Source organism: Globicephala melas, chromosome 16 (genome assembly GCF_963455315.2).
Source record: "Globicephala melas chromosome 16, mGloMel1.2, whole genome shotgun sequence".
NCBI classification, from domain to species: Eukaryota; Metazoa; Chordata; class Mammalia; order Artiodactyla; family Delphinidae; genus Globicephala; species Globicephala melas.
The window spans coordinates 79,469,377-79,485,084 of NC_083329.1; the positions used below are offsets into that span (position 1 = coordinate 79,469,377).

Genomic DNA, 15,708 nt, shown 5'->3' on the forward strand with positions numbered 1-15,708 from the left:
ATGAATAAAGGATGAATAATCAGAATGAATAAAGGCACTCCTTCAGTGCAAGAATGGACCTATTTCTTCTGGACCCAAGCACATGAGAGTAATCCTTTAATGTGGGTCTTTTCTGTGGAGTTGATCGATCGATTGATTGATTCATTAAACATGTATAGAGTGCCTGGTAGGTTTCAAGCGATGAGTCCATATAAAACAAGCATCCTCTGTACCTTTGAGAAAATGATTCTTTCAGTACAGAAAGCAGTGTTATTATATTTTGGTTAGTCATTCCTACAGATGAATGCTGAGTGATTAAAGAGCGGTTAAAGCTGAAGGCTTACACACCAGTGTGACATTGGACTTCCACGTCCCAGACCTGCTCCTCAGGATGGCCCTCCCCTCGTTTCATTTCCGCATAAGGAGGCGTATGCCTTTACTGGGCCTGCCTAAGGTGGCCAAGAGCAAAAGCTGCTGCAGACCAGAGCGTGGCCGGGGCATATACAGGTGCACATATCAGGTGAGGTAAGCATGATGCAGAAAAGACATGTTTGGGGATCAGAGCGTCTTTCTCATCCTCCTTCTTCCCCAAAGGCCCTAACTCACACAAGCCTAATGCTGCTCACACGTAAGGAAGTCGTGTTCCCTTTTATCTCCACGCGTCCCAAAGCCTGCTCGCTGCAACGTGAAGCTCATTTACTTTAGGTTATCAGTGACTAATAATGAGAGCTTCCTCTCCTCATTCTAAGAAAGCAAGTTCCTCTTTATTTCTTCCCTGTCGAAAACCTGCTTTCAGAAGAGAATCTGAAATTTCTCTACTATAAAAGCTTAAACATTATTAGTTCAGTGATACCTTCTAGTGGGTCTTCCTATCTAAACAGTATACCCGATTGATGCCTGGGATTATGTTCTCGGAAATATATAAAAAGGCAGGTAGCCTAACTGAAGCTCCTGAAATTATTCCCCAAAGGTGGTTATTTTCGTTATCTGCCAGGGTGGACAACAGCAAGGGAGGAGGAGAAAAGGTCAGGGAGGAAAAGAGATCAGGGTCAAGGGTGCAGGTAGAGCTTAGCTAGTAGAACGTCTGGGGTGAGTGGTCAGTTAAGGAGAATGAAGCTGGGCAGGCAGTGCTCAGGGCAAGAAATTACATTGAGGAATGTGTGACAGGAGCTGGAGTTACATAACTATTTTGGTGCAGGCTGCAAAAAAAGGAAAAGGCAAAGGACCATGTCCTGGTTTGTCTCTTCTGCACGAGAACATCTTTGATTTTTAAGCTTTCCACGCTCCCTTATAGGAAGATGAGGTGAAGAGGTAGAGGGGAGCTGCCAGAGGTAAGAGAAGAGGCTGGAGGGCCTCAGTAATTCTTCTCACCCTCGCGCCCCCCTCGCCGCCCTCCCCCAAGGAAGGCCGACGGAGTGACTCTAGGCGGGCCCTGGGAGGAGCCTCTGGAGCATCCTCCCAGCAGCCGCCTCTGAGCACCCTGGGAAAATCCTTCCTCCCTCGGACATGGCGCCCACCTGCCCGGCGGCAGCAGCCGGCTCCGGCGCCGCGGTTCGCGGGTGCGGGCAGAAGAGCAGTTGGAACTTCGGTCGTGGGGCGGAAGGAGCTGGAGGGGGCGGCGGCGGCGACGGCGGCGGCGGCGGCGTCCGTGACGCCGCGCGAGGGCCCGCGTGTTAAAGCTGAGAGCGTCCGGGCGGCGGACGGCTGGCAGCGGGCCGCGCGGCGCGCGCCGGCCCCGGGGCGCAGGCATGGCGTCCCGGGTGCTGCTGCTGCTTCGGCAGGGCGTGTGGGCCGCGCTCACCGGGGGCTGGTACCACGACCCGGACCAGAGCAAGTTCACTAACAGCTGCCACCTCTACCTGTGGCTGTTCTTGCTGCTGCTGCCCCTGGCCCTGCACCTGGTGAGTGGCGGCGTTCAAGCCCTGGGGAAACCTCCGAGTCGGCCTCGGGATGGAAAGGATTGGCAGTGATTCCCTAAGAGGCGGTATGGGGAAGGTCTTCAGGAATTTGGGACAGAGAAAGTAAAGGGAAAGGAGAAGGGGCTCTCCGGCAGGAAAAAGAAGTAGGAAGGACTTTGGGGGCTCTGGGACTCATTAAGAATTGATGCCAGTTGTTCCGATGAGTCAGACTCTGCGTGTTGCTGTGGAAGGTTGAACCTGTTTTGTCTGTGAACAGTCCCAGGCCTCTCAGCTGGGTACCTTGTGGTAATGTTTGGTAGAAGCTGCTGTGCATGATAGCCAAAAGGCAAAAATGAAATGTTAAAAGCAAACCTGTTTCCGTTGTTGATCTTTTACCCCCTTTCCTCCTTTCTTTTCTTTCTTTTTTTTTTTTTTTTGTGGTACGCGGGCCTCTCACAGCTGTGGCCCCTCCCGCTGCGGAGCACAGGCTCCGGACGCGGAGGCTCAGCGGCCATGGCTCACGGACCCAACCGCTCCGCGGCATGTGGGATCTTCCCGGACCGGGGCACGAACCCGCGTCCCCTGCATCAGCAGGCGGACTCCCAACCACTTCGCCACCAGGGAAGCCCCCCCCCCCTTTCCTCCTTTCTTGTTTTGCTTTGGGAAGGCAGGTTCTATGATTAGTTGCTCAATTTGCAATTTCCACATCACTGTGTAAAGGAATCTGTAGAAAAATGTAATGATGGATAAATCTAATGTAATTTACTTGACCCTTTAGGGAGGTTACACAGTTGAGTGCTTGCTGAGTAACTACACAGATGACCTTCTTAGGTAAACAAACCTTATTGAAACAATGTTTAACCTTATTTGAAAAGCTGTACAAGCAGGGTGTTCCATGTCATATTGAATGTTAAGAATCTAATTTTGATATGTCTACTGAAGGTCTTTATTCCTAAAACATCATTTGATCATGTTCTCCTGAGCAAAAATCTTCAGTGAGTTTGCATAGCTGACAGAGTCCCAGTTTGACATTAGAAGTTGTCTGTGATTTGGCTTCCGTTCATTGTTTTTCTGGTGGTTTAGTCACAGGATCAGAATTCTGGCTCTGAAGTCAGGCTGCCTACGTGAAATTTTGGGTTCACCTCTTACCAGTTCTCTGACCTTGGGCAAGTTACTTTTACCTTATCTGATTTTTTAAATTTTCTTACCTGTGAAATGAGGAAAACACTAGGACCAGCTGTGAAGTGTTGTTTTAGGGATTAAATAAGCACCTAAAGCTATCCATCTTTCTGGCTTGACCTGGGATTGGACTCAGACCTGGTGTAAATTTCCGTTTTGCTACTTATGAGCTGTTTGACCTGATAGTTGACCTATCTAAATCTTCCTTTTGTCATCCTTAAAATAGATGTGATAATGACCGTTTCATGGGAAAAATAAGTAAATTCCATGTAAAAAGCACTTCATACAGCGGCTAATCCATGGAGACCCTTTAATAAATGGTTTCTTTTTAATAAATGTAAGTTTTCTCTTCTGTGACCTTGTTCATCCTGTTTCCTTAGCCTATAGGGCCCAGTTGTTTTCTCTTTGTCTAGAGGGGCAGCGCAGCAGAGAGACGAGGAACACAAGCTTGGGTTCAGTCCTGGTTCTTCTGCTTACTGGTTGTGTGAGCTCAAGCTAGGTTGAGATTTCTGGCGTGTAAAGCAGGGCTAAGAGTACCTGCCTTATAGGGTGCCTAGGAGGATTGAATGAATGAATGAATAGAGAACTGAATGAATTGATGAACCGTTGATTGAATGAATGCATGAAAGTACTTCTCAGTACTGACTTTATTTTTTCCCCATCATTCACTTGCCAAAATCGAAAGCCCACTGGAAAGGCCATCTCTGTCTAGGCTTCCCTGATCCCACTTACCTAGAATTAATCTCTCTTCTCTCTTGCCCTAACACCATTCTGTATTTCATGTCAGTACTGTGGCACATTTTGAATTCTGTACTTCGTTGTTGGAACATGTATTTACCTCTGCTCCTGGGTCGTGAGCTTTTTTGAGTTTTTGAGGACATGGTTTTTGATTTTGTTGATTCATCTTGGTCTTCCTTGTTGTACCTAGCAAAGTGCCCTGCATTTGCCTCGCAATGATCTCACACATAATAAACTGGTAGAAATAAAATCAACCTGCCTCTCTTTCTCTTCCAACCAGCATTAGGTTGTCTACCTCACAACATATTTTGAGCATTTCCCGATAATGATCTAATCCCACTCCTTAGCAACAACCTGAGTAACATTTAATGTATATCCCTGCAGATGTTTTTTTATGAGTACGGGCTCATTTTTACATAACTCCTTTTAAGATCGGATGTAGGCATATGCTCGGAACCCTTAATTTCTGCCTAATTATTATTCACTGAGTCGCTTGATTTCTACTTTATATTTGTAAATAGGAAATTGTCCTTAGTTAAGGTCCTCTTTAATGATATTTCAAAATAATTTTTGGCTAAATCTCAAGAGTTTAGAAAGCAAAAAGCTGACACCTTAAATACTTTAATTCTTACATCAAACCAGTTATACTAAAATTTCTATATTTTTATGCCAGTGTGCTTTTAACGATTACAGAGTCATTTTATGTGAATGCATTTATTACACGGCTGCTTTTTAATATATAGCCTATCTTATTGGAAAAAATGCAGGTAGTCCTTTTCTTGCTCTGGTCTTCCGGTCTCTGAAAATAACTTTAGAAATAAAAGACCCTTCTTCCCCAAGGCAGGGTTCTGTTCTCTGGGTTTTGATGCCTAAATATATTTTTCTGCACTTCAGTGCTGCCTGTGATTTTTAACATCTTTCTCAGTTTGTTCCACTTATGAGAACTTGGTCCAAAAAGATCCCTGGCTGCTTGCTGAAGCTCTGTTATTTAAGGGGCCCTGAACTTTTCTGGGTTTTGCACAATTCGATTAAACATGTTTAGTCAAGACAGTTCCACTGCAGGGAGAATCCACCCTTTTACTTAATGGGGACCTTGAAATGTAAATTAAAATTTTATTATTAATTACTGAGGCAAACTGATCTCTAAGCCCCAGCATTTACTCAGGTCTGTTTGGAAAATAAGTTATTTATTAGCATTTATAAGCTATGTGTTTTTGAGAAATGCTCAAAAGTACGTACCTAAAAACATTAGGTCTATTTAGGTAATTTGGAAAGAGTTTTACTTTGTTTTATTATCAGCCTACTTAAAAAAAATTTTATTTATTTACTTGGTTGCACTGGGTCTTAGTTGCAGCAGGCAGGCTGCTTAGTTGTGGCAGGCGGGCTCCTTAGTTGTGGCTCACTGGCTTCATAGTTGTGGCATGTGAACTCTTAGTTGCAGCATGCATGTGGAATCTAGTTCCCGGACCAGGGATCGAACCTGGGCCCCCTGCATTGGGAGCGCAGAGTCTTAACCACTGTGCCACCAGGGGGGAAGTCCTATATCAGCCTACTTTTAATTTGGACCAACTGAAAGATGCGTTTGTCATTAGAGATGTTTAACCTTTCATTTATTACACATGTTCATGTACTTATTATTTTGAGATAACCAACAGAGATTCATGTAGAGCTTTAGGACAGGCATGATTCTGACCCTTAAGAAGTTCTGACAGCACCAGGCTAGTGTCAAAAGATGTCCCTGCTCTACTACCTATCAATTGTGTGATCTTGTGCAAGTCTTTTCACTTCTCCGGGCCTCAGTTTTCTCATCTGCAAAATGGGGATAGCGAGTTTCGCTTTATAGATTTAAGCAACTGAGATCCAGAGGGAGTGGGTTACTTGCTCAAGGCCATCTAAGTAAGAGTAGTGATATTCAGAATTTTAGCTGAGATCCTGTCGTCTCCAAGTCTGTGGCCTTGTCAGAGCACTGCGCTGCTGACCTGCTGTGCACGAGGGCATCTGAACTCCCTGAAACAGTGACCCCTCATCAAGGGAAGTTCTGATCATACTGGTGGTAGTAAGGTCAATCTGAGTAGTGGAAAAAATGAGGTGGAGCCTTCACATTCAAGGCCCCGTGTGGGGCAACGTTATCTATGATTTTCACACAGAAAACCTGTCCTTTATTTTACGGCTGTAGCTTTTTGCTTCCTCTGATTTTCTTGTCTGTTAGCCAGACTTGCTGTGTTTCCAGTTCTGCTTCTTAATTTAGCCTTGGAGACTCTTTTGATAAGAACCACATCCTTTCTAATTGCTATAATTATAATAAAATGGGATTATCTGTCATGGGGCCGCGTAGCACCAGATAGATACACAGTGGGTGCTCTGCACGCACTAGCTGTCATTGTCACACCTAGTCGGTGACTTTGTCACGGTCTGTGGCCACTCACCATTTGGGTACCTAACTATTTTTTTTTTGGTCTTGTATGTCTTTGGCCACCCCTTTTTTCACTCCTGCTTCTAACATAGAAGATGAGTTTATGTGAATTATGGAAAGGTGGTCTGTCCAAAAAGACACCCTTTCCTGGCTCAGGACCTGGGGACTAGAGTTCAGCCACCATTTGACCCTGTCAGCTGGAGGCCCGTGTGCAGGATGCAACCTGCACAACCTGACACAGCAGGCCTGGCTGGTCCGTTTGATTGTTGTTGCTTTGTTGGACTGCTTGGTACATTGCTGGTCCCCAAAGCGTATCTCTCACCCTGGTCAATCCTAGCATTCATATTCAGCTTCTTCCTAAGACAGGCTTTTTCTGCTGGTGAATCACGTGGTCTGTACTTTGTCTCCTTTGATTCCTAGAAGCTTATTGTCTGGTCCTTCTACTTGTGGGGACCTTAGTTATTCTCACATTGAGATGCACGATGCTCCCCACTTTCCCATAATCCACTTGAATGTCTGAATTTCCTTCCTCCTTCCCTCATCTGTCTGACACAGAGTGGGTTCGCAGTGCAAGGGCTGCAGCTTAGGGATGCTTGAAGGCATTCTTCCCCGGGCCGTGGGCTTCCAGACTCGGGCTGAATGCCATCCCATGCGGTTGTCTTAAATTTTTCCTGCTGCAGTTGGTTGTTTGGACTGTGTGTACGAAGGGCTTGGCTCCGTGGGGACTTTGCTTTCCTGGCGGAGGCACTTGTACCAGGGATGTCCCCCTCCCTAGGGCATCCTAGGGCAGTCGTCTTCAGTCTTCTCAATATGGCCTTTCTTGAGTGATGTCGCCACCTTCCTGCAAAATTCCTTCTGCCTCTCCTCATCTTCTGCCATTTAGACACGTGGTTGTCTGCCAGCCAGTTGTGTTTTGTGTCTGTGACAAAAGAACGGGTACCTGCCTTGTTCGAGGATGTCGGCCTCCCCAGCACTCTCCAAAAAGAGTACCCTGTCCCCCTTTCCTTTCCGTTCTAGTATTGCAAGTTCATGACTCATTTTCTGGTGGTTAAATTTATGTCTCTGACCTCACTGGCTCTTCCCTTAATTTCTCCCAGTGAGTGACTAGTTTTATTTTGATGCGGCTGTCCTTAGATATACTGTTATTTTTCCAATCGTAATGTCTAATGCTTTATTTAATAGGCTTGGTGTGATTTATGTATTTACTTAAATTTTTTTAAAAAACGGAAATATAGTTGTTTCATGTTTTGGCTGTTGTGAACAGTGCTGCTGTGAACATAGGGGTGCCTGTGTCTTTTTGAATTATAGTTTTGTCTGGGTATATTCCCAGGAGTGGGATTGCTGGATGGTGGGATTTATTTTATATGGAAGGTGATACTTATCAGGTGATTATTGTTTTCTGATTTTAAGCATTTGGTCTCTCAGATGATTCCTTTTACGAGCCACCCAACTTTATTCCCATTTTATCTACTCTAAATCTCTTTTCTACGTCCCATGAAAGTAAAAACTGGACTAGCTCTTAATGGTATTCAGATTTTTTTCCTTTTCTTCTGATGGACTTTCCCCTTTAACATCATCATCATCATTATTATTATTACAGGTAATAATAACAGCCAACACTCACTGAGCACAGATAGACTGGCACTGTTAAAAGAGCTTGGCATAGGGGCTTCCCTGGTGGCGCAGTGGTTGAGAGTCCACCTGCCGATGCAGGGGACACGGGTTCGTGCCCCGGTCCGGGAAGATCCCACATGCCGCGGAGCGGCTGGGCCCGTGAGCCATGGCTGCTGAGCCTGTGCATCCGGAGCCTGTGCTTCACAACAGGAGAGGCCACAACAGTGAGAGGCCCGCGTACCGCAAAAAAAAAAAAGAAAAAAAAGAGCTTATCATGAACTAAAACATATCTTCCTCACAGTAACCCAGAGAGGCACTGTCATTATTCCCATTTTACAGTTGATGAAACTGGCGTGGAGAGGTTGGGTAAGAAGCTGCAGGATCCATGGCTAGTCGTGACCTAACCAGAATTAGAGGCCAGGCAGTTGGAGCTGGTACCCCTTGGCCATTCCATATTGAATACAGGTAATTTCACAACAGGACCATCTATTTTTTGCACATGGGCTTGAGGAGATCCAGAAACTGAACAGGTGCAAAGAAGTATGTAGGAAAAGTTAACTTTCCTCTCACACTTGTCTCTAGTACCTCATTCAAGAGGCAACCACCACACACAGTCTCTTGTGTGTTCTTCCAGTGACATTTTATACACATGTGAATGGAAGTGTGATGTGGGGCTGCTAGGTTTAATCCCAAAGCAGCCTTCTTTGTCATCCACTGTCCCATTCAATTTGCTCTGTAGAGGAGTTCTTTCTCTACTCTTAGATAAAAAGGTGCAAGCCCCAGGACTTCAGGTCACAGGTAATACAAAGTCTTCTAAGTTGCTTTAAGTAACAAAGCACAGACTTGCTGGGGATTTCAGAATGTCTGTTTCCATATGGTGATCCAAGCAGGAAGGGGTATGAGGATGGCAAGGTCTTTTTTCACTCTTTTCCCTCACACACTGGCTAATGTTCTGATGCCTTTGGCATAGAAGAACAGGAAGGTGCTCTGTTGACAGGCACGGTGGTAAGCTGGCTCCCGGCCCTTGAAGCGTGGCTCATGGTCCCAGCTGACTCACTCTGGCGAGGTCCTTCCACGTGTCCTGCAGAGACCCAGTTCTCTTTTCCAGGGCTCTCCCGCCCACAGTTTCTTGGAGGAGGGCTGCTGCCTCTTTATCCCGCCTGGTTGCTTATTCTTTTCATAGTTCCTTGGCATGTGGTGGTCCACCCCAGCTTTCCTCTGCTCCAGCGAACTCCTGGGTCCATGCAAACACTCACATATCCTGTGCCCGAACAGACTCTGGGAGAGCAGGTCAACCCCAACATAGCAACTTCTCCTTCAACCCTCCATCCGAGCAGCTAGCCAGCCAGTCTCTTATCTTTTAGCTCTTCTGGGAAGAACCAGACATCAGACTCCCTGCCCAAATTGTCGGGGACCCATAGTAAGTCTTTGAGTGGCCCCACTGACGCCTTCCTCTCGACTATGGGGGAGAGAGACACAGGGCTCACTGAACGCCATGGTCCCCTCCAACAGTTTTCACAGGTCCTCTCATTCTGGACTCTATTACATCCTCGCTTTTGGTGAGGGATTTTAGGGTCATCGCACTCATTGTCATAACCCGTGTAGAAGTTTCTGGATGTGGTTTGTCCCGGAAGTCGCACTGAAATCTAATATCTATCCCACATGGGCTCTTTGGTCAAAACTTTCGGTTGACTATTTTGTTGTATACGTATGCAACCACGTATCTGTACGTATCCTTGTTTTTTCCACTTTACCTTTTCTACTTTTTCTTGGAGAGCATTACATAAAGGTTTTCTTCATTATTTATTTATTTTTTTTAAAAATTTATTTATTTATTTATTTATTTTTGGCTGTGTTGGGTCTTCGTTTCTGTGCGAGGGCTTTCTCTAGTTGCGGCGAGCGGGGGCCCCTCTTCATCGCGGTGCGCGGGCCTCTCTTGTTGCGGAGCACAGGCTCCAGACGCGCAGGCTCAGTCGTTGTGGCGCACGGGCCTAGTTGCTCCGCGGCATGTGGAATCTTCCCAGACCAGGGCTCGAACCCGTGTCCCCTGCATCGGCAGGCAGATGCTCAACCACTGCGCCACCAGGGAAGCCCCTTCTTCGTTATTTTTAAGGTCAGCATGGTATTCCACTGTGTGAGTAAAGGGTGATTTATTTGACCCGTCCCCTTGAAGAATATTTACGTTTTTCAGATGATTTTAAACCTAATGCTAATATTTGGCTATTTGAATTGTTTCATTCAGTATTTGAACACTTATATATCAGTCAGGATATGCTGATTTGTGCTGATATAACAAATAGCCTCAAAATCTCCTTGGTTTCACCAAGTTTATTTTTTTTGTATTCATATTATGTGTCCAACATGGTTAGAGGGGAAGGGGAGCATGGTTAGCAGGGGATCCTGCTCCTCACAGGCATGTAGGTATCTAGGCTGATAGGACCCCCAGTTTGGGTAGTTAGGGGCTCTGCTCCCCACCATCCTCACCCCATTACCCTGACCATTGCCAGTCACCACGGTGGATGGAGAGAGAGGGTGAAGAGCATGGACTAGCTCTTGAAGCTCCCACCTGGAAACGGCAGATACCTCTTGCACTCAGACATCTTTGTTAGGCCAAGTTGCATGGTCACATCTACCCAAGGGGAGGGGGAAGTACAGTCCTACTGTGTGTCCAGGGAAGAACTGGACCTATTCGTTGGACAACACTTATGTCTACAACAACAGACTGAGTGCCAGGTGTTTGGCTGGATGTTGGGAAAACAACAGGCAAAAGATAGATTGGTATCTCTCCTTATTAAGTTAACAGGTAAAGGTAAACAGGTGTGAATAACACAATGATTACTGTTATTACAAGGGAAGTACAAGGTGCTATACAGTAAAGACCTTATCCTGGCTTTGGTGTTTAGGAAGGCTTAACAAAGGAAATAACTTCTAATCTGGAACCTGATGAATGATTAGTAGCTTGTCAAGCAAAGATGGTAGACCAAGAGAAGGAGTTTGAGTTTCAGTCTCAGTATGGTAAGACACATTGATGAATTCTTTTTTGGTCAAGTTTGAAGTAGGATATTATTTTTTATATCCCATTTTTTTTTTTTTTTTTTGCGGTATGCGAGCCTCTCATTGTTGTGGCCTCTCCCGCTGCGGAGCACAGGCTCCCGACGTGCAGGCTCAGCGGCCATGGCTCACGGGCCCAGCCACTCCGCGGCATGTGGGATCTTCCCAGACTGGGCACGAACCTGTGTCCCCTGCATCGGCAGGCGGACTCTCAACCACCGCGCCACCAGGGAAGCCCCCCAATTTTTATTTTTCAAAAATTTCTAGCCTACAGAGAAGTTGCAAATATAACACAATGAATACCATATACCCTTCACTTCGATTCACCAGTTCTTAATGTTTTGCCACATTTGCCACATCACTGTCTTATATATTTATACATTTAAAATTTTGCTGAATCATTTGAGAATAAATTGCAAACATCAAGACACTTTCCCCCTAGAAGCTTCATCATGTGTCTCTTAAGGAGAAGGACATTCTCCCACATAATCATCACACTCAAAAAATGAATGTTGATGTAATGCTATTGTCTAATACATAGTTCTCATGTAGATTTCCCCAGTTATGCTAATGATGTCCAGTGTAGCTGAGCTTTTTGTTTTGTTTTTCTGGATCTAAGATTCAATCGAGGATCATGCGTTGCTTTTAGTTGTCAAGTCTCTGAATTGTCCTTTATTCTAGAACACGTTCTTCAAGTTTTATTTTTTTCTTTTGTGGCAATAAAAGTTGTTTTGCAGAAATGTCCCACAATTTGGATTTTTAATTGTATCCTTGAGATTAGGTGTCTGATTATGCATTTTTTGGCATGAATACTACCTAAGTGATGTGTCCTTGTCCTGTATCACATCAGAGGCACCCAATGTCATTGCCCCTTTGGTAGTGCCAATAAGTTTGGTCATTGGTCAAGATGGTGTTGGCCAGATTTCTCTGTTGTAAAGGTACCTAATTTCCTCTTGTATTTAACAAATAATCTGGGAGGAGAAACCTGGAGACTGTACATGTTATTGTATTCCCCCAACATTTTTACTCGTGGTTGTACCAAAAATTGATGATGCTTACCTAAAATAATTACCAAAATGATGGCTGAAAAATGGTGATTTTCTATTTATTCATAGGTATTCTTCTGTGAAGAAAAGCTATCCTTTTCCCCCGCCTTGTAGTTTTGTTGTGTTTGTTAGTGTGGTCTCACAGATTCTTTTTTTTTTTTTTTAATTCAATGGATATTATTCATTCCTATCATCATTCTTTTTTTTTAATTTAAATATTTAATTTATCTCCAAACCAGATTTTTAAAAATAGAAGTATAGCTGATTTAAAATTTTATTTTAGTTTCAGGTGTACAGCGTAGTGATTCAGTATTTTTACAGATTATATTCCATTAAAAGTTACTACAAAATAATGGCTGTAATTCCCTATGCCGTACAATATATCCTTGTTACTTATCTATTTTACACATAGTTGTTTGTATCTCTTAATCCCCTACCCTTAACTTGCTCCTTCCCTTCCCTCTCCCCACTGGTAGCCACTAGTTTGTTCTCTATGTCTGTGAGTTTGTTTCTGCTTTGCTTTATACATTCATTGTTTTATTTTTCAGATTCCACATAAAATGATATACAGTATTTGTCTTTCTTTGTCTGACTTATTTCACTAAGCATAGTGCACTCTAGGTCCATCTACCTTATTGCAAATGGCAGAATTTCATTTTTTTATGGCTAATATTCCATTATACACACACACACACACACACACACACACACACACACACCCCACATCTTCTTTATTCATTTATCTGTCGATGGACATTTAGATTGCTTCCATATCTTGGCTGTTCTAAACAGTGCTGACATGAACATTAGACTGCATGTATCTTTTCGAGTTGTTTTTTTCAGATATATACCCAGGAATTGAATTGCTGGATCATATGGTAGTTCTGTTTTTAGTTTTTTGAGGAACCTCCATACTGTTTCCCATAGTGGATGCATGAATTTACATTTTCACCAACAGTGTACAACAGTTCCCTTTTTGTCCACATCCTCTCCAGCATTTGTTACTTGTGGACTTTTTGATGATGGTCATTCTGACAGGTGTGAGGTGATAATCTCTTTATGGTTTTAATTTGTGTTTCTCCAATAAGTAGCAATGACGAGCATCTTTTCATGTGCCTGTTGGCCATCTGTATATCTTCTTTGGAAAAGTGTCTATTTAGGTCTTCTGCCCATTTTTTGATTGGATTGTTTGTTTGTTTTTTGATATTGAATTGTATGAGCTGTTTGTATATTTTGGATATTAACCCCTTGTCGGTCACATTGTTTGCAAATATTTTCTCCCATCCTGTAGGTTGTCTTTTTGTTTTGGCAGTGGTTTCTTTTGCTGTGCAAAAGCCTTTAAGTTTAATTTGGTCCCATTTGTTTATTTTTGCTTTTATTTCTTTTGCCTTAGGAGACAGACCCCCAAAATATTGCCACTATTTATGTCAAAGAGTGGTCTGCATATGTTTTCTTCCAGGAATTTTATGGTTTCAGGTCTTACACTTAGGTTTTTAATCCACTTTGAGTTTTTTGTTTGTTTTTGTTTTGTTATTTTTTGGCTGCACCATGTGGCTTGTGGGATCTCAGTTCCCCTGCCAAGGATGGAACTGGGCCACATCAGTGAAAGCCCGGCATCCTAACCACTAGCCCACCAGGGAACTCCCCATTTGGGGTTTATTTTCACATATGGTGTGAGGAAATGTTCTAATCTCATTCTTAGAACATTTAGCTGTCCAGTTTTCTCAGCAGAAGAGACTGTCTTTTCTCCATTGTGTATTCTTTCCTGTTTTGTCATAGTTCAAGTGTGTAGGTTTACTTCTGGGCTGTCTATTCTGTTCCATTGATCTATGTGTCTGTTTTTGTGCCAGTACCATGCTGTTTTGATTACTGCAGTTTTGTAGTATAGTCTAAAGTCAGGGAGTGTGATACCTCCAGCTTTGCTCTTTTTTCTCAAGATTGCTTTGGCAATTTGGGGTTTTCATGGTTCCATATGAATTTTAGGATTATCTGTTCTAGTTCTGTGAAAAATGTCATGGGTATTTTGATAGGAATTGCATGAAATCTGTTGATTGCTTTGGGTAGTATGGACATTTTCATAATATGAATTCTTCCAATTCAAGAACACAGAATATCTTTCCATTTCTTTTTATCATTTTCAGATTCCTTCATCAATATTTTATAGTATCCAGGGTCTAGGTCTTTCACCTCCTTGGTTAAGTTTTTTCTTAGGTATTTTATTCTTTTTGATGTGATTGTAAAGGGGATTGTTTCCTTAATTTCTCTTTGTGATAGTTCATTATTAGTGTATAGAAAAGCAACAGATTTCTGTACATTCATCTTGTATCCTGCAACTCTCCTCAGTCTTTTTGATATTAAGTTTACCCAAAATTTGGCAAGTGGTACCTTTTTCCAGCAGTTTTTGAGTCCTTTGGATATGTCCTCATCAGCTTTTGAGCACTTTCTTGCTTTCTAGCCCAACAAGTTAGTCCACACTTAGCTTATACATTTTCTGCTCCAGCCCTGGAAAAACCAGTCATTACTCTAAGGAGCCCTGATCCTTTTGGTGGGAAGTGGCATTTGGAATCCAAGATTTGGGGAAGCTGTAGTTATATTTATTGCTTTGGGGTTGTCTTTGCTTCTAGGTCCTTTCAGTAGACAGAGCTAGGGGAGCATATCTACCTATCTATCTAGCAGTCGCCTACTGAGAGTTGTTCTGAAACCTTTAAAATCTGATCCAAGTTAAAGGATTTTTCTTTTCCTTCACCTGCTCCACATTTGTATCTCCTTTTTTCCCACAGTGAGAACTCTGGTTGCCAACAATATCATTTTTTCAATCCTAAAATATACACAGGAATTACTACTCCCATACCTCTACCAAAAGAAAATCTTTTGGTTAAGTCCAAGATTGTTTTGTGTTTTTGTTATTATTATTATTTTAAGAATATAGCAATAATGTGCTGTGAGAGTATTGTTTTCTAAAGTTACTTGGATTAATTATTAAAAATTTTTTTTATTGAGATATAATTGACATATAACATCATATTAGATTATGGTTTATGATGTAATGATTCAATATTTGTATAGGATTAAGTCCTTTTTAAAAAATACTTATTTTATTTATTTATTAATTTTGGCTGCACTGGGTCTTGGTTTCAGTATCTTCGTTGCGGCATGTGGACTTCTTAGTTGCGGCACGTGGGATCTTTAGTTGCAGCATGCGGACTTCTTAGTTGCGGCATGCAAACTCTTAGTTGTGGCATGCATGCGGGTTCCAGTTCCCTCACCAGGGATCCAACCCGGGTCCTCTGCATTGGGAGCGCAGAGTCTTACCCACTGGACCACCAGGGAAGTCCCTAATAATTTTTTATATCTAATTTTTGATTTGTCTTTGTTGTTATGCTATCCATTTGCTATATGGTTAGGTTCATCTGTGGGTGTTTAATTTTAGTTTTTTTCCCTCCATCTTTGTTTATTTAATAATTTTGGGAGGTATAAAACAGGTTAAAAAACACATTAAAAAGATATGCCAGTTTACTTTGTCAAAAAATGTCTCTGGCTGCTGGGCGGAGAGTAGATTCGAGAAAGAGCAGGATAGAAGTGGGAGGTTCAGAGGCTCTTTTGTTGGTCCAGCCCAGAGGTGATGTTGGCAGTAAAGATGGAGAAATGTGGATCTAGTTTGATAAGATTTAGTGATATGTTCATTTTTGGGGTGGAGAAGTAAGGATGAAATCAAGGGTTATGGCCAGTTACCTGGTTTGAGCAGCAAGTGTTTGGGGTACCGTTGACTGAGGTGGGAAAGGGTATGTAG

The 15,708-nt window shown here is 43.1% G+C and overlaps 1 protein-coding gene across 3 annotated transcripts in view; it reads left to right on the forward strand.

The window, feature by feature from the left end:
- Nucleotides 1–1,291: 1,291 nt before the first annotated feature.
- Nucleotides 1,292–15,708, forward strand: part of PCNX2 (pecanex 2) — a 273,314-nt gene continuing 258,897 nt past the window's right edge. For 2 of the 3 annotated variants that reach the window (XM_030839645.2, XM_060285935.1), the window contains exon 1: nt 1,472–1,880. In XM_030839645.2, coding sequence (XP_030695505.2) covers nt 1,728–1,880 — 153 coding nt within the window. In that variant the 5' untranslated portion in view covers nt 1,472–1,727. Of the gene's footprint in view, nt 1,311–1,471; nt 1,881–15,708 lie in introns of those variants that run through there. The other variant, XM_060285936.1, reaches the window with a different exon arrangement.